The sequence below is a fragment of the Pan troglodytes genome, chromosome 6, assembly GCF_028858775.2.
Source record: "Pan troglodytes isolate AG18354 chromosome 6, NHGRI_mPanTro3-v2.0_pri, whole genome shotgun sequence".
Taxonomy (NCBI): Eukaryota; Metazoa; Chordata; class Mammalia; order Primates; family Hominidae; genus Pan; species Pan troglodytes.
The window spans coordinates 104587315-104613792 of NC_072404.2; the positions used below are offsets into that span (position 1 = coordinate 104587315).

A 26478-nucleotide genomic window follows, 5' to 3' on the forward strand; every position below is an offset into this window, starting at 1 on the left:
ACACACCATACACACCACATACACGCCACACACACACACACACACACACACACTCTGATCCCACGGGGTAGACATCCTCCTGTACTTGAAAGATTCTCTCTAGAAATATTCTTCATATATGGAGATGTTATTTTTTAATACACTGTGTACAGACAGAAAGATGGGTAAAGGGGAGATACAGGTTAGGATAGGAACCTTCATCTAAACAATGTCATCTTTTTGCAGATCATTTTCTTTGATTTAAAAAAATTATGATGCAAATGATTTGAATATATTTTCCTTCCCACTGCCACATTGTGATGTTATTTACTCATGAGCTAGATACGAAATACCAAATAAACTTTATCAAATTCTTCCATGTAATTAAATTTCTCTGAAAGTGTAGACTTTGTACTCCCTAGAAACGATGCTAGAACAATTCAATATTACAGTGATGAAACACAGAGTTTGCAGTGTTAAAGAGATGTCATAGAAACTACCACAAATGACAGTATTTTTCTGACTTTAAAAACATATATTTTATTAGTTGAATAATTTACCAAAACATTCTAAAATGCTAAAAGACATAGTGAGAGACGGATGCCTGGGAAACAGACTTACTTTCCAAGGGGCCATCGGGATCTCCTGGATTTTCTATGCCTTTTGTTTCCTATACCTTTTATGGTGTCTAGTACACTGACTCTGTTGCCCTTGTATGTCAGCTTAATCCTGTGCACCTTTCAGGGTTCCATTTAAGTTTCATCTCCTTCACAAAGCATTGCTGGGCTAGTGGTCTTTTTAAAGTGTGTCATTAGCACTGTGTGTATCTCTTTCTGTCATTATTTATCCATAAATTCCCCCCATTAGCCTGTAATCTCTTCAATGACAGGTTTCAATGGGCTTTTGCTTGCTACAGCATTTTAATGGTCTTGAGAGTCCATGAATTTGCAAGAAGACCCTATCTCTATCACACTAAACCACAATCTTCTTCATGTAAAACCAGAAAAAAACCCGAACGTGCATATTTTAGCCCTTGAAAACCTTTGGGAATATCAAAATAGCAACTTGGTGACTCACAGTAACATGCCTTCTTTTTAGTCATAACTGAATAAACCTGCAGTTGAAACAGAATAGTCAAAATGGCCTAAATTACAATACTACATATATGTCCTTATCTCCTTCCCAATGTATTCACTTAGAAATAGCCTTAAATCGTAGAAACATATTTTCTATCACAGAAATACATTTCCATCTGCAATAAAAACTGAATGGTGATGTGGCCAAGGACTGAGATGGTAAAGCTGCTTTATCATGGAGTTTTGCCAGGCTTGATAAAAGATGTTAAAAACTCTAATTGATTTCTGAAGTTTCAGTTCCTAAAGGGATTTTTTAAATGGATTTATTGAGATAAATTTGACATAGAGTGAAATGCACAGATCTTAAAGGTATAATTTTATATATTATCATTACATAGCTCCATTTAAATATTAACTTTAATGAGTAATAATTTACATACAATAAATGCACTAATTTTAAGTGTATTTAAGTTAATGGTTTGATGAGTAACCACCACCATAATCAAGATACAAGACATTTTTATTACCTCAAATAGTTACCTTATGGAACTTTGTAGTCACTCTCAGCCTGAGACAACTATTCAGTCTGCTTTTTGAAACTGTAAGTTAATTTCTCCAATTCTAGAATGTAATTAGAATAAAAGCACAACATACTTAATTCTAGAATGTAATTACAATAAAAACAGAACATACTTTTCTTGAACTGCTTCTTTCACTCATCATAATGTCATAATTATCGTTAATGCTTAAATGTTATGATGATACTGTAATTGGTATTGCTTTGAGTTATAGTAGACAAAACCCAGGGTCCACCTGATATGGGATGCCTAATTAGGAAACTTCATCATAAAGCTGGAACCCCATGGACTACACCTTTCTGTAAGGTGAAAATAAATCTATCACCCCAGGGACTGCATGGAAAATTGCCAGTGTCAAACCTTGGGTGCTGAGTGGAAAAGCCAAAAAAATTTTTTCTAACAAATTATGATCACAAGTAGCCTTAATTTATGTTACTTTTCAGAAGAAAAAAAAAAGCATATCTTTCCTTGGGTGTTCATCTTTACTCAAAGAAAAAAAGTTAAAGTTTCGAGAAATATGAGTTGACGGTTTCAAGGTACAAAGTTCACAGGGAAATAAAGCACCATGAGTAAAAAACAGCAGAAAATAGAAGAAAGGGAGGGAGGAAAAGAAAAAAAAGAGAAGAAAGAAAATAAATATAAGGTCAAAATCATTTTATTATCAATTATACCAAACTAGAACAAATATCTCCAATTGCATATAACTTATTCCAGAAGACAGAAAAACAAAAGCAGTACAACTTTGATACCAGGAATGCAGTAAAACTTTGACAGTGTGAGATGTATGAAGTAATAAAACATAACTTTGGCACCAAAAGCTAACAATGATGAGAAAGAAAACTTATAGGTCCATCCCATTCATAAAAACAATGCAAAAAGGTCCTAAACAAAATATTAGCAAACCATATGAAGCAACATATAAAAGAGATAATATATCATAGCTAGGTTGGGTTTAGCCAGGAATGCAAGTATGGTTTAACATTGGAAAATCTGTCACTTTTTATATTTGACATTGTACTGGAAGGCAAGTAAAAGAAATTAAAGAAATAAATTGTAAAGAAATTAAACTGTTATTCACATATGATGAGATTTTCTATTTAAAAAATCTCAAAAAGTACCTATAGATAAGTTATTAGAAATAATATAAAGTTATAGCAACTTTGCTGAATACATAATTAATGTAAAATAAAACATCTATTTCAATATGTCTGCAAACCAGGAGAAAACATAATTTATAAGTTACCCTTTACAAGACTTCAAGACATAAATGATAGGGAAGAGCTTCATAGAGAAAAACAAAATTGTATTGAGATATACTAAAGAAAGTGTATAAAATAGGACAAAGAAACCTTGTTCATGGATTGGAAGATTCAGTAACTGTTGATTTGGTGCAATTCTAGTAAAAATAATTTCAAAAGATTTTTAAATGGAATTTGATAAGCTATTGCTAAAATATACATGAAAGGGCAATACATGAGAAATAACCATGGCATTTCACATGCTTTAAAATGGAAATAATTATTATTAAACTTTAATAAATTTATACTTTGGGGCAAAAGAATGGGCAAGTTGGTCAGGGAGCCCAGAAACAGCACTGTAGATATACAGAAACCTGATTTATGACATAGATTACACTCTAGAAGAGTTGAGAAATGTTTGGCTCTTCAATAAAGAGAATATAGTGAAGTTGAGCCCCCATATAATCCATACCCAAAATTCCATCTCAAGTGCACTGACTACGTAAATGTGAAAAGCAAAAATATAAAATTTGGAAGATAGCATAGAAGAATGCCTTTATGACCTCAGTTTTTAGCAATGTTTCTTACAGCTGGGTGTGGTGGCTTATGCCTGTAATCCCAGGACTTTGGGAGGCCGAGGCGGGTGGATCACGAGGTCAGGAGATTGAGACCATCCTGGCTAACATGGTGAAATCCCGTCTTTACTAAAAATGCAAAAAATTAGCCGGGCATGGTGGTGGGTGCCTGTAGTCCCAGCTACTTGGGAGGCTGAGGCAGGAGAATGGCGTGAACCTGGGAGGCAGAGCTTGCAGTGAGCCGAGATCACACCGCGGCACTCCATCCTGGGCCACAGAGCGAGACTCTGTCTCAAAAAAAATAAATAAATAAAAATAAATGTTTCTTAAATGAGCCACTAAGAAAACTGACTACATTAAAACTTAACTTCTGTTCATCGAAAGAATACTTTTAAGAAAGTGAAAAGATAAACCATATGCTGGAATAAAATGTTTTAAAAATACACACAATATTATTCCATTTATATAAAGCATAAAATCATGTCAAAATGACACATAGTTTGGATATAAAAATATAGCAAAACTAAAAAAAAAAAAAAAAAAAAAAAAAACTCTGATAAAATTCAGCAGAATTACTCCAGAAGAGTAAGCAACTGAAATGGAATCAAGGAGGCACACACAGAGGACTTCAATGAAAATGAGTGGTTCTGTTCCTTTTCCTTAAATAAGTTGTTAGTTTATTGGTGGTGGTTATATAATTATTCATTATGTTTTAAATTTATTTATTGAATAGGCTTTATGTCAACTCAGTATTTAATATAATTTAAAATCTGCTGTGTATAATGTACTTTGCAGTTATGTGATTATGTGGATATAAAATGAATATGACATAGTTCCTGCTCTCTGAGGACTTACAAAATGGCTTAAAACTCTGTGTCTTCAACTTGCTTCAGTATGAGAATATCATGGTACTTCTTTAAAAGTACAGATTTACCCACCCAGCCTCAGACCTACCAAATCTGAATATGGCTTGCAAGGGTGTCACCTGCGGGTGTTTGTGGGAAGCGGTTACATGCAATCAGTATTGGAGTGGTCCAGTGTAAAGATGCCAGGAATCTTGCAGTAAAGATCTTTGAGTCCTGGTATTGCAAGCACTTTGCAAGAAGGAATGGCTGCCACAAACCACAAGTCAGCCATGTGAGGAAAGGACTAGAATTATTCTCCCTAGAAGGAGATTGTAAGATTGAGACTATGTTTATCATTAATCTATGTAATACCATAATCCATGTAATACCACCAATGACATTTGTGTTGGTTTTACTTTTTTTTGTACTTTAAATTCTGTAACTGTAATTTCTGGTTCTATTTGATGATCTGATAGCATTTTTGCAATTATACGAATCAATTTTTATATAAACACCATATTTTTCAACATTCAATTACTTGTACAATTATAGAATTACTAAAATAATGATAACATGTCTCTTCAGTCACTCATAGCTGCCCTCTTCTATAGAGGAAAATTCAGGGAAATACAAATCTCTTAGTTTCTTCCCACAGTTCTACTGGCATCAGAATAAGTGCTTCATTGTTCTCTTGGCAAGTAAAATGAAACTCAAGGAAGACTGCCAGTTTGAATTTGCAGTGTGACATTTGAATTATAGAGGTCCACTTTGGTCTGTCGACTGTTTAGTTCAGGATCTCAGTGGGAAAAAAGATCACTGGTTCCCTTCTCATATAGAATATATTTATCAGGGACTTAAATACAATAGCATTTCTCTCTTTATAAGTAGGTAAATGTATTAAATGGAATTGAATTAAGAATATTAAGACATGGTGAATATATTTTATACTCACAAGCAGCTTATTTTGCTGTGGAAACAGTAAATATATATGGTAAAAAATTTAAATCCTTTTGAAGGCAACCTGTCAAAAGATCCAATAACGATAGTGTAAAAGAATCATCACAATTTTAAGGCATAAAAAATAAAAATTAATTTGATATTTCTGGTTTCTATTTTTATTTGAAAGGAGATTTTTGTTGTTTTTGTTTATTTTCTGTAGCACAAGCAGCTGTGGCAATGAAGGGTGTGTTCAAAAAAAATTTTTTTTTTTGAGACAGAGTCTTGCTTTGTCGCCCAGGCTGGAGTGCAGTGGCATGATCTCAGCTCACTGCAACCTCCGCCTCCCCGGTTCAAGCGATTCTCCTGCCTCAGCCTCCTCACTAGCTGGGACTACAGGTACATGCCACCATTTGACCCAGCAATCCAATTACTGGGTATATACCCAAAGGATTATAAATCATTCTACTGTAAAGACACATGCACACGTATGTTTATTGCAGCACTATTCACAATAGCAAAGACTTGGAACCAACCCAAATGCCCAACAATGATAGACTGGATAAAGAAAATGTGGCACATATACACCATGCAGTACTATGCAGTCATAAAAAAGGATGAGTTAATGTCCTTTGCAAGGACATGGTTGAAGCTGGAAACCATCATTCTTAGCAAATTAACACAGGAACAGAAAACCAAACACTGCATGTTCTCATTCATAAGTGTGAGTGGATCAATGAGAACACACGGACACAGGGAGGAGAATATCACACACTGGGGCCCGTCAGAGGGTGGAGGGCCAGGGGAGGGATAGCATTAGGAGAAATACCTAATGTAGATGACCGGTTGATGGGTGCAGCAAACCACCATGGCACATGCATACCTATGTAACAAACCTGCATGTTCTGCACATGTATCCCAGAACTTAAAGTATTAAAAAAAAACACATTAAAAATAATAATAAAAAGAAATTGAATGTCTGACCCATGGACAGACAATACCTTTGGCCTGATACTCTCAGTTTGAGATGGGTCAACTTGAACTCATGACCAACAAGATTGGAAGGGTTCAACAAACATTGTTTGTCAAATAGAAATGACAGATTCCAGAAAGCTGCCAGCCTGGCTACAAGTGGTAGCCTTCTGTTTGATTAAAACTTTGTCTCTCTGCCTCCTGAAACAGGGAGTTTGGCTTGATGATGTCTTCAATTCATAGGTTTTCTTTAAATCCCTGGTATTGGTTCACTGATAGTTCTGCCAAGTTGTTCAATGTTGTCTTCTGGTTTTTCAATCTCAGCACTAGTTATGCAGACACCAGAATGGACATGGCCACTCTGCTCAATAGGCAGCACTCAAGCCCATTTATATCACTGGCCAATACTCCCCTTGATGAAGCATGTTATATTTTTACTAACTCTGGGTCTATTACGACTGACTTGTTGGGTCTGTCACTCCTAAAATTACAGACTGACATATAAAAGTTTGGGATAGATAGGGTTAGGAGTGGTGGCTCACACCTGGAATTCCAATACTTTGGGAGGTTGAGGTGGGAGAATAACTTGAGGCCAGGAGTTCAAGACCAGCCTGGACAACATAGCAAGACCTGTCTCTAAAAAAATAATTTTGTAAAAGCCCGGCATGGCATTGCTGCATGCCTATAGTCCCAACTGCATGGGAAGCTGAGGTGGGAAGATCACTTGAGCCCAGGAGTTTGAAGCTGCAGTGAGCTATGATTGTGCCATTACACTCCAGCCTGGGTGACAGAATGAGTCCCTCTCTCTAATCAATCAATTTAAAAAAAGTTTGGGATGGCAAACAGTGGAAGCAAATTGTGGCAACTGGTCACATTCTTTGAACTGCTCATGTAGCTGCACCTTAGAGGAATTTTTATATATTTAAATGTATTTAAAGAAAGGCTTTTAAAAATAGAATCAGAATCTGCAGTTTAATAGGATCTCCAGGTGATTCTTTTAAAAATATTTTTATTGATGCATAAGATATACATCATTTCAGGGTACATGTGACAATTTAATATATTCATTTAATTTGTAAAGATCAAATCCGTTTACTTGGGATATCCATCACCAAAGAAAGACCTTTGTAAGAAGTCTTTTCTTAAAAATAAAGAAAAAATGAAATCTTTTCTTTAGGATATTTTAAAGAATTTAAAAAAATATATATGTATTTAAAGAAAGACCACCATTAGATCATGTAGCCTTCAGATGATTATAGAGATCCCTCCAAAATGAGGCTACTCTTAGTTACTAAAGGGAGCTTTCCTGAGGGATAACTAATTTATTATTTGTATGAGCCCTACAGGCAATTGTCCTTATGATTAAAGTCATTTAATCAGATAAGATCTTATGAAAATGGTTCCTGATTTTAGGTAATGTGGTTATTGGTACCACCTCAGTCCTGGAAGGCAGTCATGTCAGCCTCAACCTTTTGGCCAGGGTTTTTCTGGACAGTAGAATTGCTCTCACCCCTAGACTTCCTCCTTGTATGCCAAGGTTTGAGTCTATGTAATTATTGATCCTGCTGTACCTGGTTCAATACCTTAGGCCAAGTGGAAAGGTCAATACAGAAGCTTAAGGAGAAAGTCCTGGGTTTCTAAGGTATATCCTGATGGTTTATGGGATTTCTTTAACCAGTTGGGTCTGGGAGCCTAGAGAATATAGTTGTTATCAATGCCAAAAGTTAGACTAATTCTGCTGCTTGGAATCCTATTGATAGTAGTATTAATCATATGCTCTGAGATAGACTGAATGGCTTTGGTCCTAGCCACTCTTGGTTACATTGATCAGTGTGGCCAAGGGAATGCCATACTCGGGGAAAATTCACCTCAAGCCAAGACTGTGTAGAAATGAGGGTGGACGTTGTTTGGAGACAATTCCTCCATGGGTTCTCCCTTCTCTGCTTGTTTTTTGAGCAGCAGCAGCACCAGCAGCCTGTTTCAGATTATCTTTCCAATGATGTTGGTATCATTGGGAGACAGTATGTCCCTTTAGGCAGTGACAGGTTTGTTTATCACTCATTATTCAAAAATTTGAATTTCCTAAGGGCAGAATTCTTAAGATTTTATTGGTTGTACTATCTTTCTTTCTCTTTATTTTTTTTTTTTTTGGAGACAGAGTTTTGCTCTGTTGCCTAGACTGCAGCACATTGATGCAATCTTGGCTGACTGCAATCTCTGCCTTACGGGTTCAAGCGTTTCTCATGCCTCAGCCTCCCGAGTAGCTGGGATTACAGGCCAGTGCCACCATTCCCAGCTAATTTTGTATTTTGTTTTAGTAGAAACAAGGTTTCACCATGTTGGCCAGGCTGGTCTCAAACTCCTGACCTCAAGTGATCCACCCACCTCAGCCTTCCAAAGTGTTGGGATTACAGGTGTGAGCCTCCACGCCCAGCCTGGTTATACATTCTGCTTCATTTTTAAACCGCATTCTTCTGGCAGTTCCATGGATTTGAACTCTGTTTGGAAGCCATTTCTTAACTGTAGACTTAATTTTAAGACTTTGAAAACCATCAGGTTTCTGTTTAAACAGAAAGAATTCCTTTCTGTTTAATAGTACTCTCAACTGAACTCTGTTCTTTTTACATTTTACTACAAGCAGCAAGAAGAAATCAGGCAGCACCTTCACCACTGTGTTTAGAAGTCTACTTAGCCAGATCACCCTGTTCACAAGGAACACTTCCTACTTTCTCGTTAGAGAAGGTGATAATGTTGCTAAGCTTTGTGTCACTACATAATAAGCACACTCCCTTCCAGTTTCCACTCACAATCTGTGCAGTGCAATTTCGTCTTGCTCCAATACACTCTTCAGAATCCTTCTAGCCTTCGCCTACTGCCTGTTTCCAAGCCACTTCCCTGTTTTTTTCTGTATTTGCTTTGGCAGCATCCCTCTTCAATTTGCTGCATTACAAACTACCACCAAAACTTAGCAACTTAAAAGAAGAAATATTTGTACATTACTGTGTCTGTGGGTCAATTTAGCTGGATGCCTCTGACTCAGAATCTCTCCCAAGGCTGTAAGTGAGGTGTTAGCCAGAGCCGTGGTCATCCAAATGCTCCACTGGGAGAGGATCTGCGTCCATGCTGTTGGCAGGACTGAGAAGACCCACTTCCAGGCTCCCTCATGTGACCTGGCAGGCCTCAGGTCCTCACTGGCTATTGGCCAGAATCATCAGCTCCTTGGGATGTGGGCCTCTCCCTGCTCATAAGATGGCAACTTGCTTCCCAATAGTGAGGGCTGAGAGAGAGAGAGCAAGAGGACAAAAGAGGCACAAATCACAGTCTTTTTTTTTTTTTCAACTAATCTGAGAAGTGGCATTCCATTACTTTTGTTGTATTCTGGTTGTTGGAAATCTGTCATTCAGCCCTCACTCAGTGGGAAGGGATTATACAAGGGCATGAACACCCAGAAAGCAAGGTCACTGGGGTCATTTTGGAGTCTGCCTCCTATAGTAGGAAATAGAGTCCCAGCTTCCGGAGTATACTTTCTAAAAGGAAGGGGATAAAAACTAAAGAATGGATTTGAGTTGTTGGAAAAGATTTTATTGGCAAATAATGATTTTTTTGCTCAAAATTTTAGGAAGAATAATTTTTCAGCAATATTACCAATGACCTGACAAGGTGAGAGCCTGAAGGTAAGGAACACAGAGGCCATATGAGTAATCTAGAGAAGGATTTTAGATGTTTCTTCAGTGGGTGACTAGACAATGAGAATGGAGTGAAAAATCAGGAAATATTCTTTTTTTTTAATATATATAAACTTTAAGTTCTAGGGTACATGTGCACAACGTGCAGGTTTGTTACATATGTATACATGTGCCATGTTGGTGTGCTGCACCCATTAACTCGTCATTTATATTGGGTATATCTCCTAATGCTTTCCCTCCCCCCTTCCCCCACCCACAATAGGCCCCAGTGTGTGATGTTCCCCTTCCTGTGTCCAAGTGTTCTCATTGTTCAATTCCCACCTATGAATGAGAACATGCGGTGTTTGGTTTTTTTGTTCTTGCAACAGTTTACTGAGAATGATGGTTTCCAGCTTCATCCATGTCCCAACAAAGGACATGAACTCATCATTTTTTATGGCTGCATAGTATTCCATGGTGTATATGTGCCACATTTTCTTAATCCAGTCTATCATTGTTGGACATTTGGGTTGGTTCCAAGTCCTTGCTATTGTGAATAGTGCCTCAATAAACATACCTGTGCATGTGTCTTATAGCAGCATGATTTATAATCCTTTGGGTATATACCCAGTAATGGGATGGCTGGGTCAAATGGTATTTCTAGTTCTAGATCCTTGAGGAATCGCCACACTGTCTTCCACAATGGTTGAACTAGTTTACAGTCCCACCAACAGTGTAAAAGTGTTCCTATTTCTCCACATCCTCTCCAGCACCTGTTGTTTCCTGACTTTTTAATGATCGCCATTCTAACTGGTATGAGATGGTATCTCATTGTGGTTTTGATTTGCATTTCTCTGATGGCCAGTGATGATGAGCATTTTTTCATATGTCTGTTGGCTGCATAAATGTCTGCTTTTGAGAAGTGTATGTTCATATCCTTCGCCCACTTTTTGATGGGGTTGTTTGTTTTTTTCTTGTAAATTTGTTTGAGTTCTTTGTAGATTCTGGATATTAGCCCTTTGTCAGATGAGTAGATTGCAATAATTTTCTCCCATTCTGTAGGTTGCCTGTTCACTCTGATGGTAGTTTCTTTTGCTGTGCAGAAGCCCTTTAGTTTAATTAGATCCCATTTGTCAATTTTGGCTTTTGTTGCCATTGCTTTTGGTGTGTTAGACATGAAGTCCTTGCCCATGCCTATGTCCTGAATGGTATTGACTAGGTTTTCCTCTACAGTTTTTATGGTTTTAGGTCTAACATTTAAGTCTTTAATCCATCTTGAATGAATTTTTGTATAAGGAAAAGGAAGGGATCCAGTTTCAGCTTTCTACATATGGCTAGCCAGTTTTCCATTTATTAAATAGGGAATCCTTTCCCCATTGCTTGTTTTTGTCAGGTTTATCAAAGATCAGATGGTTGTAGATGTGTGGTATTATTTCTGAGGGCTCTGTTCTGTTCCATTGGTCTATATGTCTGTTTTGGTACCAGTACCATGCTGTTTTGGTTACTGTAGCCTTGTAGTATAGTTTGAAGTCAGGTAGCATGATGCCTCCAGCTTTCTTCTTTTGGCTTAGGATTGTCTTGGCAATGCAGGCTCTTTTTTGGTTCCGTATGAACTTTAGAGTAGTTTTTTCCAGTTCTGTGAAGAAAGTCATTGGTTGCTTGATGGGGATGGCATTGAATCTATAAATTACCTTGGGCAGTATGGCCATTTTCACGATATTGATTCTTCCTACCCATGAGCATGGAATGTTCTTCCATTTGTTTGTATCCTCTTTTATTTCGTTGAGCAGTGGTTTGTAGTTCTCCTTGGGGAGGTCCTTCACATCCCTTGTAAGTTGGGATTCCTAGGTATTTTATTCTCTTTGAACCAATTGTGAAAGGGAGTTCACTCATGATTTGGCTCTCTGTTTGTCTCTTATTGGTGTATAAGAATGCTTGTGATTTTTGCACATTGGTTTTGTATCCTGAGACTTTGCTGAAGCTGTTTATCAGCTTAAGGAGATTTTGGGCTGAGATGATGGGGTTTTCTAAATATACAATAATGTCATCTGCAAACAGGGACAATTTGACTTCCTCTTTTCCTAATTGAATACCCTTTATTTCTTTCTCCTGCCTGATTGTCCTGGCCAGAACTTCCAACACTATGTTGAATAGGAGTGGTGAGAGAGGGCATCCCTGTCTTGTGCCAGTTTTCAAAGGGAATGCTTCCAGTTTTGGGCCATTCAGTATGATATTGGCTGTGGGTTTGTCATAAATAGCTCTTGTTATTTTGAGATATGTCCCAACAATACCTAATTTATTGAGAGTTTTTAGCATGAAGGGCTGTTGAATTTTGTCAAAGGCCTTTTCTGCATCTATTGAGATAATCATGTGGTTTTTGTCTTTGGTTCTGTTTACATGCTGGATTACGTTTATTGATTTGCGTGTGATGAACCAGCCTTGCATCCCAGTGATGAAGCCCACTTGATCATGGTGGATAAGCTTTTTGATGTGCTGCTGGATTCGGTTTGCCAATATTTTATTGAGGATATTCACATCAATGTTCATCAGGGATATTGGTCTAAAATTCTCTTTTTTGTTGTTGTGTCTCTGCCAGGCTTTGGCATCAGGATGATGCTGGCCTCATAAAATGAGTTAGGGAGGATTCCCTCTTTTTCTATTGATTGGAATAGTTTCAGAAGGAATGGTACCAGCTCCTCCTTGTACCTCTGGTAGAATTCAGCTGTGAATCCGTCTGGTCCTGGACTTTTTTTGGTTGGTAGGCTCTTAATTATTGCCTCAATTTCAGAGCCTGTTATTGATATATTCAGGGATTCAACTTCTTCCTGGTTTAGTCTTAGGAGAGTGTATGTGTCTGGGAATTTATCCATTTCTTCTAGATTTTCTAGTTTATTTGCGTAGACGTGTTTATAGTATTCTGTGATGGTAGTTTGTATTTCTGTGGGATCAGTGGTGATATCCCCTTTATCATTTCTAATTGCATCTATTTGATTCTTCTCTCTTTTATTTGTTATTAGTCTTGCTATCAGTCTATCAATTTTGTTGATCTTTTCAAAAAACCAGCTCCTGGATTCACGGATTTTTTGAAGGGTTTTTTGTGTCTCTATCTCCTTCAGTTCCGCTGTGATCTTAGTGATTTCTTGCCTTCTGCTAGCTTTTGAATGTGTTTGCTCTTGCTTCTCTAGTTCTTTTAATTGTGATGTTAGGGTGTCAATTTTCGATCTTTCCTGCTTTCTCTTGTGGGCATTTAGTGCTATAAATTTCCTTCTACACACTGCAAATGTGTCCCAGAGATTCTGGTATGTAGTGTCTTTGTTCTCATTGGTTTCAAAGAACATCATTATTTCTGCCTTCACTTCCTTACGTACCCAGTAGTCATTCAGGAGCAGCTTGTTCAGTTCCCATGTAGTTGAGCGGTTTTGAGTGAGTTTCTTAATCCTGAGTGCTAGTTTGATTGCAGTGTGGTCTGAGAGACAGTTTGTTATAATTTCTGTTCTTTTCCATTTGCTCAGGAGGGCTTTGCTTCCAACTATGTGGTCAATTTTGGAATAAGTGCGATGTGGTGCTGAGAAGAATGTATATTCTGTTGATTTGGGGTGGAGAGTTCTGTAGATGTCTATTAGGTGCGCTTGGTGCAGAGCTGAGTTCAATTCCTGGATATCCTTGTTAACTTTCTGTCTCGTTGATCTGTCTAATGTTGACAGTGGGGTGTTAAAGTCTCCCATTATTATTGTGTGGGAGTCTAAGTCTCTTTGTAGATCTCTAAGTACTTGCTTTATGAATCTGGGTGCTCCTGTATTGGGTGCATATATATTTAGGATAGTTAGCTCTTCTTGTTGAATTGATCCCTTTACCATTATGTAATGGCCTTCTTTGTCTCTTTTGATCTCTGCTGGTTTAAAGTCTGTTTTATCAGAGACTAAGATTGCAACCCCTGCCTTTTTTTGTTTTCCTTTTGCTTAGTAGATCTTCCTCCATCCCTTTATTTTGAGCCTATGTGTGTCTCTGCACGTGAGATGGGTTTCCTGAATACAGCACACTGATGGGTCTTAACTCTTTATCCAATTTGCCAGTCTGTGTCTTTTAATTGGAGCATTTAGCCCATTTACATTTAAGGTTAATATTGTTATGTGTGAATTTAATCCTGTCATTATGATGTTAGCTGGTTATTTTGCTTGTTAGTTGATGCAGTTTCTTCTTAGCCTCGATGGTCTTTACAATTTGTCATGCTTTTGCAGTGGGTGGTACTGGTTGTTCCTTTCCATGTTTAATGCTTCCTTCAGGAGCTCTTTTAGGGCAGGTCTGGTGGTGACAAAATCTCTCAGCATTTGCTTGTCTGTAAAGGATTTTATTTCTCCTTCACTTATGAAGCTTAGTTTGGCTGGATATGAAATTCTGGGTTGAAAATTCTTTTCTTTAAGAATGCTGAATATTGGCCCCCACTCTCTTCTGGCTTGTAGAGTTTCTGCTGAGAGATCTGCTGTTAGTCTGGTGGGTTGCCCTTTGTGGGTAACCCGATGTTTCTCTCTGGCTGCCCTTAACATTTTTTCCTTCATTTCAACTTTGGTGAATCTGACAATTATGTGTCTTGGAGTTGCTCTTCTCAAGGAGTATCTTTGTGGTGTTCTCTGTATTTCCTGAATTTGAATGTTGGCCTGCCTTGCTAGATTGGGGAAGTTTTCCTGGATAATATCCTACAGAGTGTTTTCCAACTTGGTTCCATTCTCCCTGTCACTTTCAGATAAAATCAGGAAATATTCTGATAACAAAAGATTGAAAAGAAAATTTTGAATGAGTTGATAAGTGGGAGAAAAAAATAAATATATATGCTGGGCCAGCCATCATTTTGGATATTTTGCATATTTCATTTCTTCGAATCCTCTCAATATCTTATGAGATTGGTATCTTTTACACCATTTTATAGAAGAGACCACAAAAGATACAAACTAAATGACTTACTTACTGTTATGCAACTGGGACATTAGGATTTTTCTGTCTTCTGGCCCTCATCTCTCCAACCCCAAATGCTTGTTTTGTTGCATTAGTTTATGGTGTTGTCCTGGAGAAATAAGGGATGGTGAAAACAATCATAATCATAACGTCATGCAGTCGGTTAGCATATTCTAGGCACTGTGGTTAACTCTTTCATATCACTACACTGAATTCTCATAGCAACCTCTTTAAATGAAGAAGGTGCTGTTATTTCCATTTTATAGATGAGGAAACAACATTCAAAGAGACTAAGTGTACTAACATTATAAAATTAGGACACACAGGAGTCACTGACAAAAAAATGGAAAGAGAGATGCTTCGGCAGAGAGAGGGATGTTTTTGCCGAAAGGCCTCTGGATGGTTGGTGCAGATTTAGGAATTTTAAACATTAAAATGTGAGTTTGAGGTTTTCCTCCTCCAGGGAAGAAGCAGCTCTCCTTTATTCTCTCACAGAAGTGCGTCTGAAAATACATAGCACCAAATTCAAATCCGGTAAACAAATTCCATCAAAAACTGCATAATTAAGGCTATTTTTGTGATTAGCGCCATTTAGTTTCCCTGAATTTACCAGAGCAAACATTGCTACAGCAAAAATTACTGCTAATGGTTGAACCTAACAACAAGAGAAAATCCCCAGAAGGGTCATTTAGGCCCCAGCTGCAGCTGTGTTTCACTATATTTCATCCTGGAAAGCTGAGATTAACAGGAAAATCAGGCTCTACTGTGCTATGCAGATGTGGCTACAACTATCTGAATTTATTCAGCAAACATTTGTTCAGTGCCCACTATATGCCAAGCAATGTACTAGCCACACCGGGATTGCAGGGATAAATTGTACCTGGCACTCTCTAGGAATGTTCAGATGAAAGAAGTTGATGAGAGAAGGCAGATATAGAAACATCAAAGCATTATGAGTGATGTCCGCTACACAGTGGGAGCATAAAGGAGTGAATTAGGAAAGTCTTAAGGGCAGCAGCTTCACAGGATGTTCTCATGTACATGGTTATTCATCTTGAATCCCTGGGGCAGGTTGGGGCCAGTAAGTGAGGAGGACAGAGGCATGGAAGTTTTCTTGGGCTTGGGTAGAAGCTGGTGCCTACCCCAAACTGGGAATATAAGTAGAGGAACAGGTATATATAGAGGAAAGGAAAAGTTTTACTCCAGAAATGACCAATTTGCTTATAAAAGATTCATGTGTTGAGGTCTTCTAGGAACTTATATTTATGAGACCAAAGTTTAGCAAACGTGGTTACAAGATACAGATGAGAAAATCGTTAGCATTTTGCTATTGCAGTATTGACACCAGCAGCAGCAACAATAGCGGTCACTCGTTTTGAGCACCTACCATGTGCCAGACCTTGTGTTAAATACATAGGCACCATCTAACTTAATCTTATGACAGCTTTCTTATGCTAAGGAACTGTTTTGTCCTTACTTTATAGATGAAAAGATTAAAGCTTAGATATAGACGCTAATTCCCAATGTCTCAGGACCAGGACTTGAACACAGGTCTACGTGACTTCAAAACCAAAATTCTTTCATTGATCCCCACTTAACCAACTCGCCAATATAACAGATACTCTCTGTTCCTTCTGCAAAACCTAGACTGATATCTATAGCTCTCATGAGTGTCCCAGGCTCTAGTATGTCTACATACGTCTCCCACTAGTCAAAAGTTATATGTTTACCAAGAGACACAACCTGTTGGTTGTACTTGTTACTATAATTATGTTATTTTATAAAATATTAAGTGATGTAATATGTGTGTAAATGAAGTTGTTGTATCTATGAAAACTAAATACAGTGCTTTGGGAAGATTTAATAAAGACTGGCAGCTCAAGAAAATTAGGTATGAGAAGGAAATATAAAAGAGGGGAAAACCATAAAATTCTAGAGAAATTTTGCATTCATTTTGCCTTGGAAGGACCTTTTTCATCTGTTTTAAAGATGCTACAGTAATTTCATACACTATATGTTATGGTTGTAGTTTATACAAGAGTGCATAAAATGTCAGTCAGCAGACCCATAAGCCAAGAGGAAGACTTGGCCCTGCAATTAAAAGATGAGCAAATAAATGAATACTTCTGTGATTTAAGTTAACATAAAATGGTATGCATATGTGTGTGTGTTCGTTTGTTTGTCAGCGATTCCTCTCTGTATTGCAATTAACCCACAAGTACTGCTCCCGATTCTTTCAAAGGGGAATTCTATATTCTTGCCCAGGGTAAGCATATTATGAGAGAAAAGAAGAGGACAAGAACTTTGGAGCCCACTATACAGAGGTGCAAGTCTTCAAAGTGAATTCAGTGATAATGTTTAAAGCTGTGGAAGGTGAATTTCAATACAACAGGATTATCCACCCAGGTTTGGGGATGGGATCATTAAAAAATATATTCTCAATTTTTTTTTCTGCAGAACTTTAGTTTCTGTAGACTGGAAGCATCATAGCATAAAAGAAGGAGCATGGGCTTTAAAATATGTTGAATGCAGCTTCAACAACTTAATTAATTGACCTTAGGTATGGTCTCTGAGTCTCAGTTTCCTCAAATTAAGATAGTATGGTAACACCCATATCCCATAGTTGTTGAGGAATGTCCAACGCTGGGCACACAGTAAGTTGCAAAAGTATTGCTCTTCATTTTTTACCCCTTTGTGTGGGGCTACTAAAAATATCATATATTAATCAGAAAGGTAGGTAAAGACATGAAAGGGAAAATTTACTATCTCTGTCAGTTTTTTACCCAAAAAACTGTTACTGCCACATTTGAAGTGGATTTGCGTGTTAGGACAAAGAATTTCAAGAGTCTCTGGTTACTTGAAAGATTTTTAATTTGAACAGAAATAGAGCTAGATACCAATGGAAATACTTTGTTATAGTAATTTTGGGTTTTGTTGGTTTTGGGTTTTTTTGGTACAACATTGTTCATCTTCCTTTGTAAATGGCAGATTTAATCCAATCTAATTTTGCGGTTTACAACATTCTGCTGACACATTCCATGTTACTTATTTTATTTGCAGTGTAACCACAAAAATAATTTCCATTTTCAATAAAGATAAAATATTAGAAGAACCTATTTTTCTTAGTCCACTAAGTGTAACTTTTTTATTTCCAGGTATTTATGAGATTCTGTAGTAAATGTATCATCCTAAAGCCTATTTAAGGTTGGAATGGCAAATGATCAGCAAGAGAGAATTATAACATAATGTTTTAAACATGCCATCCTTAGCCTATAATAAGTAATAAGTAGAATCAGGACAGCAAAAGACATATTTGTCCTCAGGATGCTTATAAGGCTAATTGGAGAAAGAAGGCATTAGTAAATGAAAAGATGAAATGAGTGATAAGAATTTTAACAGTACTGCAGGTAATTTGGGTATTGGGAAGGAGAGGATACTGGCAAAGTCCACAAAAGAATCAAGAAGAATGCTTAACAACTTATGTTTATTAAGATAATTTTCATAATTAAAGTGTATATGGATGACAAAGTGCAACTAAAAGGTAAGAATTGCATATGTTGTGCATACCCTAATCCTGTTATTCACAGTAAGGTTGTTAGTATAATATACTACTACTGCCTTCTTAACAAGTGACCATAGTTCATTTTCTTGATATTGAAAATCTCCTTAGGAAGTTCTGTATATTACCAAGTTAATGCGTTGGCATTCTTGGATTTATTCTTTTAAAAATATTTGCTGAGATCCTGTTATATGTCAGGTCCCATCCTAGGCACTTATTTATATTAATTCTCTCACATATAGTGAACAAGTATTTATTTTCAAGCTAGCAAAAGGAAATCAAATTGTTCATTTCAACTCATGTTTAAAACGTGCCACATTGTTATGGCTTAATCATACTTTAAATTTAGCATAAGAGTTTCTTGAGTCATTCAATGCTGTATATAGTGAATTCTATATACCTGGTTTAAGCCTTCATAATAAAGGCTTGGGTTTTGCTGCCAGTTGTAATGATAGGGTTAAAAACAAGTGCACAGTTTTATACCTCTATATGAAAATTTTTCAGCAAGGTATCTTGAGATTATTTACTTGCCAGTCTTGCTGCATTCCTATTAATTAACTTCACTGGAATTTACCAAGTATTTGTTGGTTCTAGAAATGGGTATGAACAGGAGATGAATTAATTCAAGAATACAAAAAAAAAAAAAAAGCCAAATCTGGAATTAGAGTTTTTTAAGATTTGTAGGATCTCATTGTGCTAATAAATAAGTACAAGCTATCTGACCAACCAGCTCCCATTCTTCAGCTACCTTCACCTGCCAGTGGCAAAGACACTTGAATTGGTATTTATAGTTTAGACATTTTCAGACTGATTTCTACAGAGATCTAGAGTTCCAGGTACTCAGGAGATACATAGGATCAAACTGGAGGCCACCAACCTCTTTTCCTTTCAGTCAAATCACCTGTGATTATATTTGGGGAAAGTAAAGGTTCCAACTAACCTGTAACCAGTTTGGAAAATCATTGCTCCACATGGAATATTCTGAGCTTACTTCTGTACACAGATGCCACCAATGTCAAGTTCTCCATGATAACAGCCTCTGTGTGGGGAGGCAGAGTGTGAAGGATGCTGTGGCAGTGTGTTCATCATGGTCGATGACCTTCAAATTCCTTGCTAGAAACTGTGTCTACTTTCAGGCTCTGCAATTTAGAGAAATGTGGAAAAGTTGGGAGAGAAATCAGAGCACAACCACAAAGACAATTACAGCAAATTACCTTGGAGGCAACTAGAATTATTTTATTTGAAAAAGAGAAATCTGAAGGCAATTTAATAATGGTCTTTCAGACATTGGGAATTATTAGATTGGGATTAAGGACCAGATTTCCTTCACGTGCAAACATAGGTGGGGGGAAAGGGGAAGTGAGGGGCTCCTGCTTTGGCAGGAAGAATATAATACAGAATCAAAAGAAAAAAAAACAGCAATCAGATGCTGAGCCTATTTACTCAAAGGAATAGATCATTCAGTACACCGTTCATGGAAGTTTTTTAAAGGCAATATGAATTCCTGTCTCTGTTTTATGTGTTAGATAACGTGCTACCTGAAGGAACAGCGATGAGTTCAATGAACTTTGTCTTTTTAACCCTGTCAGTGATTTATCTTTAAATTATATGATAAGGTATAGATTTCAAACAATTATTTTGAATTACAGTATCATAGCTTGATGCTGCCAGGAGAGGATCTACTTTCTAATAAAGTTAAGGAAGTTAGTGGCAAAGAGGAACGTTTATTCCAGGGGTCAGGAACTCAGATACCTACAGGGACAGGTGGGTATTACAAAGGAGTGAAGCTAACAATATAGAACTATATGACATTAGAAAAATTGTGGGGTATTTAGAAAGCATATAACTCTTCTAAAAGGGGCAACCACTACTAACTGGCCAATTGTTATCATGTCCCAATATGCCTAATATTAACGGATGCTTGGCTTTCTCAAGGAAAGCTGGAAATCTAGAACTTTATGTGAAACATTTTTCTCACATTGACAGAATACTCAGATTTGTAAACGTGCTAGGCAGGCAAAACAATACACTTGGTGCAGGCTGCAAGTTAGAAACCTTTGATTTATTCTTTAGCTCACTAGTTCACCACAATAATTAACAAGCAAACAAAACAGAACTGTTTGAACTCTAACGCTTAGGAGAATTAATCAGCTAAAGCTTTGCAAGGCTTAATTAAGGTCCCTTCCAACTCTGTGATTCATTAAACTCCCCTTCCCTTTTCATTGCTTTCAGTATTGGGTGGCATATTCACAAAGAGAATTTAAAGGAATGACTTATTTCCCTCAGCAACATAATTTTATTTGGTAAAATAATCAAATACTCAGAAAAAACAACTCTTGATTCTGTATTAAAGATGCCACTGATACTAGTAGATTTTTAGAAACGCACTTGTATATGGCATAGGTTTGTCACTTTGGATCTTTAAACTAACATTTGTTTATAACATTGGCTGCATGAGGCATGCTTGGCTGAAAAACCTACTTACACTTTTACCATTTGGGTACATGTCTTACTTGTCTTTTATAAAATATTTTCAAATAACTCACCTCCACCTGGGGTAAGGACAGCTGGATTTCTGAAATCCCCTTCCTTTCAGACAGGAGAATATGCCACAGATGAAGAAGAAGATGAGGTAGGACCTGTCCTTCCTGGCAGCGACATGGCCATTGAAGTCTTTGAGCTGCCTGAGAATGAGGACATGTTTTCCCCATCAGAACTGGACACAAGCAAGCTCAGTCACAAGTTCAAAGAGGTATGCCACTAAGCTGCAAAATATTTCTCTATGCCTGTCCATTTCATTAAGTATATATTTCTGTTCAAATAATATATTAAGAATAATCAGTTTGCAAATCAAAGCTTTTTAATAACAGGTTGTCTTGAGTCTCATTGAATTTCAAGTAGAATTTAAGTAGATCTCATTCCACGGTCATTGATTTAAACGCTTATTTGTCATAGTGACATACCTGTAGCCCATAATTTCAAGCAGTAACTTAAATGTGCAGTTTTATGATGTTTAAGTTATATTTTTTCAGTTTTACAGAAGTTTTGGTACCTAGTGATAAGCTTTTCTCTCAAGGCAGAGACTTCCTAAAAAGTCTCTTTTTGTCTTTCTGTTCATGAAATAGGTTTCTAATAAGCATCAGATGGCATACCCAAAGGGTTTACTTGAAGAGAGTTTAATACACAGACTTTGAACAGAGTTAATAGTACTAACAAGGGGTGGTGAAGTGCACAGGGACTGGCAACAGCAGGAGGCTGTTACCATCAACATCTGCAGCTTTATAAGATGCACAGCCACTGGTAAAAGTTGCATCCTTGGGGCAAGGGTAAGAATACACCCTGACTCTGCTTTCCTTTTCTGCTGATGCTTCCAAACCCAGGCAAGGGAGTATGGTGATGCAGTCTCAGAGTTTGAAGAGATCAGACTCCTGAGGCAATGTGCTCTCAGAGAAGGGCCAAGAATAGAACCTTGGGAGAGGAAATGTGGATAACTCTTCCAAAGTAGCTTCTCAGAACCATGACACATGTAAAACAGAAACAGTGATTAATAGGTCCCAAAGCAGTTTATCCTTCATTGTTTTGGAAGAGTATCCTCCATCATTGAAGAGAAATGTGTCATTATTTATAACTTGTTCATTTCTTCTAAAGACTTTCTAAATTAACTGATATCTTCAAACCAAAGAGCAATGCAGAAAAAGAAAAGTTCTGCAGAAAGTGGCTGAGTGGGAGGAAGAGGTGTAATCTAGTTACCTGTTTCTCTGCAGCCCTTATTTGGTCAAAGAATATAAGTTATCAAGAAAAGTAGGTAGATGACTTGTTCTCTAAGAATATTTTAACTCACAACCCAACTTTAGCAAATATTGAAGGCAGTGAGATCAAAATAGTATTCCCTGGCGAAAGCCTATAATACAGCTCTTTCATTTTACCAGGTGAGTATGACCCCTAGTCTTTGGTAGATAATTGAGCTGGAAGAAGGGTCCACATTCTTTTATGGGAGGTGAAGAGCCTACAGGGCACAGATAATATATGGAAAGTTGTATCTTCCATTTTCAAAATTGAGCTAAGGACTCAAAGTTCCATAAATATTGTTTTAAGCGTGCACCATTGTGTAGAGTGATCTAGACCAGGGGTTAGCAAATTATGATACATTGTCCAAATCTGGCCTACTTTTTATAAATAAAGTTTTATTTGAACACAAGCATACCCATCTCTTTATTGTTTGTGGCTGATAACATACTACAACAGCAAAGTTGAGTAGTTGCAATAGAGACTGTATGCCCTGCAAATCCTAAATTATTTGCTTTCTGGCCCTTTACTGAAAAATGTTACTGACCCTGGTGTAGACTGCTGTGTGATCTGGATTCATTCTGTGTAATGTGGCTGATTTATTTTTAGCTTGAGTAACCAGATCTGTAACTTTATTTTAGTTTTGGTTTCTAAGAATTGGAATTTCATCCTCACCTCAATAACAGGCAATATCACATCATTCCACTTAACAATTCTTTTATCCTCTTTTGTTTTACATTTAACATTAATATATTCATTTCTTCAGAATATTGCCCCGTGTATCACCTGTGTGGCACTCTTTTGTGACATTTGTATCTTGTACACTGTCACTATCATAGTCTTAAATTTCTTTATGTGATTAATATACATGTCCAAATATTATATAGCACTGGACACTTTTCACAGGATCATCCACAAAACTTGGGGTGAGTGTGAAGGGTCATATTGTATTAGAGTCTTTACAAAGTTTCATGTTACAGGATTGTCTTAATTATTTTAAGCAAAAGTATGTGTTTTACTACTCGGGCAAAATACATTAGACTGACATTATCTCAATCAGTCATACTTTGGGCCTGTTTTGTATCTATCTTCCTGCTGAACTCAAAGCTCACATGTTTTTGCTTATTATCATGTCCTCGGTCTTTGTACAATTCTTGGCATATAGTTAGTGGTGAAATATTTATGGAATGAATGGTGTCAAACATATACTGGAATTTGTTGTATGATATAAGACATGTACCCAATTTAATGTTTCCAAATAGCCAACAAAAGTTGGCTAGCCCTTTTATTAAATGCTCCTTTACCAATTTCCCTTTGGTGGGAGGGCCAACATTATTATCTAAAGAATTTGTGCCTTTACCTTCTGAACTGCTTATGGCTTCATAGTCTGCTCCATCTTCTCATTTTTCTTCAGTGCAATACTGTTAGAATATACATCAATATTGATGAGCTAAGTCGCATCATTCCAACTTTTCAAAAATGCCTTTATTTTTCAACTTACTCAAGAAAATATTTGTATCACTTTATAAATACCCTTGAAAAATACGCTGCATTTTTTGTTGTAATTATGTTAAACTAGTAAATTTCTAGAGAACTGGCATTTTATAAATCACATCGAATCTTTTAATCCAAGTTCATGGAATATATTTGTTTAATTCAAGCCTTTTTTCTCATCCTCCCTAAAATTTTATCGTGCCCTTTATTCATTATATAAGTCACATACATACATAAGTTACCTAAGTATCGAGCTATAAGTAACAGGACATATTACTGGAGTGGGTTAAATAAAAGCTGCCACATGGCCAGTCATGGTGGCTCACATCTATAATCTTAGTTCTTTGGGAGGCTGAGGTGGGAAAATGGCTTGAGCTCAGGAGTTCAAAGTTACAGTGAGCCATGAAGGTTGCCACGGCACTCCAGCCTGGGTGACAGAACCACACAAGACCCCATCTCAAATAAACAAAAACTGGGAGGATTAAGATGGCAGGTAGGAGGGAGAACTGCTGCAGCTTCTGCTTGGATGGACAGAACAGCATGTGGAGACTCACATTGTGAACTTTTGCCCCAAGAACTACCACAGGAAAATACCAGGAAAGCCAAGAGAATCCACAGACCTTTTGAAGGAACCGGGTCACCACTGCAGGCTCCCTAAAATGCCAAAAAAGTGTGAGTCTGCTTGCTTTCTCAACAGGGAAGCTCGTGATTTAGGGTGAGTTCTCAGCCCTGGTCATAAGCTGCCTGGAAATAGACTTGGTGCTGTTGTGGAGGGCACGGTGGGAGTGAGACTGGCCTTTAGGACTCTGGGCTGCGTGGGAGCAGAGTGAGGCCTATGACTTCCGGCTTTCCCCCACTTCCCTGGTGGCGTATATGACTCATCAGAGGCAGCCATAATCCCCCTGGGAATATAACTCCATTGGACTGGGAACCACAACCTCCTCCCCCACAGCAGCCACAGCAAGCCCCACCAAAGGAGAGACTGAGCTAAGACACTCCTGTCCCTCCCCCAACCTGGTGGTCTTACTCTACCCACCCTGGTAGCTGAAGACAAAGGTTATAATCTCTTGGGAGCTCTGTGGCCCTGCTGACTGCCTGAGAAACCTGAATACTTGACCAGGTGTCCCTAGGGCAAATTTGCATCCTCCCTATAGGACCCCAGCTCATGTGCTCTTGAAAGTGCCAACTCCTGGCTGGAATCCAACCAATACAAGACCAGCACACTAAATAAAAATACAACCAAGGACCCTGCAGAGTCCACTTCACTCCCTTGCTACCTCCATCAAAGCAGGTGCTGGTATCCATGGCTACAAGACCTGAAGATGAATCACATCACAGTACTCTTTGCAGATACTCCCAAGTACCAGTGCAGAGCCTGGTAGCTCCACTGGGTGCTAGATCCAGAAAAGCAAAAATGATCACTACATTTCAGCTCTCAGGAAACCCCATTCCTAGGGTAAGGGAGAGAACACCAAATCAAGGCAGCACACTGTGGGACAAAAGAATCTGAACAGTAGCCCTTGAATCCCAGATCTTCCCTCTGATGTAGTCTATCCAAATGAGAAGGAATCAGAAAAACAATTCTGGTATATGACAAAACAAGGTTCTTTAACACCCCCAAAAGATCATACCAGTTAGCCAGCAATGGATCCAAACCAAGATGAAATCTCTGAATTGCCAGAAAAATATTTTAGAAGGTCAATTATTAAGCTAATCAAGGAGGCACCAGAGGAAGGTGAAGTCCAACTTAAAGACATCAAAAACATAATACAGGAAATGAAAAAAGTTTTTCAGTGAATTAGATAGCATAAATAAAAAAACAGTCACAACTTCTGGAAATCAAGGACACACAGAAATGCAAAATGCACTGGAAGGTCTCAGCAGTAGAATCAAACAAGCAGAAGAAAGAGCTTGAAGACAAGGCTTTCAAATTAACCCAGTCCACCAAAGACAAATAAAAAAGAATTCTAAAAAATGAGTAAAGCCTCCAAGAAGTTTGGGACTATGTTAAATGTCCAAACTAAAAATAATTAGTGTTCCTGAGGAAGGAGAGAAATCTAAAAGTTTGGAAAATGGATATTTGAGGGAATAATTGAGGAAAACCTCCCCAAAACAAAGAGAAACAAATCCTCGAAATACACCAAAATAGAACCTTCTTCAAGCATAAATCTCACAGGACCTTTATAACAATAGCACAATAGGAAAAAAAAGGTATTCAAGCAATAAATAGCACAATGAGTAGAATAGTACCTCACATGTCAATACTAACATTGAATGTAAATGGCCTAAATGCTCCACCTAAAAGATACAGAATGGCAGAATGGATAAGAATTCACCAACCAAGTTTCTGCTGTCTTCAGGAAACTCACCTAACACGTAAGGACTCACATAAACTTGAGGTAAAGGGGTGGAAAAAGATACCGTATGCAAATGGACACCAAAAGCAAGTAGGAGTAGCTATTCTTAGACAAAACAAACTAAAGCAACAGCAGTTAAAAAAAGACAGAGAAATTATATAATGATGAAAGGACTAGTCCAACAAGAAAATATTACAATTCTAACTATATTTGCAGCTAACACTGGAGCTCCGAAATTTATTACTGTTAGACCTAAGAAATGAGATAGATGGCAACACAATAATAGTGGGGGACTTTCATACTCTACTGTCAGCACTAGACAGGTAGGTCATCAAGACAAAAAGTCAACAAAGAAACAATAGGCTTAAACTATACCCTACAACAAATGGACTTCACAGATATTTGTGGAACATTCTACCCAACAATTGCAGAATATACATTCTATTCATCGGCACATGGAACTTCTCC

The 26478-nt window shown here is 37.5% G+C and overlaps 1 protein-coding gene across 16 annotated transcripts in view; it reads left to right on the forward strand.

Annotated features, from left to right (window-relative positions):
• Positions 1-26478, forward strand: part of PPP1R9A (protein phosphatase 1 regulatory subunit 9A) — a 387118-nt gene that overhangs the window by 296354 nt on the left and 64286 nt on the right. For all 16 annotated transcript variants that reach the window (XM_063815444.1, XM_063815448.1, XM_063815449.1 and 13 more), the window contains one exon: positions 20970-21125. In XM_063815444.1, coding sequence (XP_063671514.1) covers positions 20970-21125 — 156 coding nt within the window. The remainder of the gene's footprint in view (positions 1-20969; positions 21126-26478) is intronic.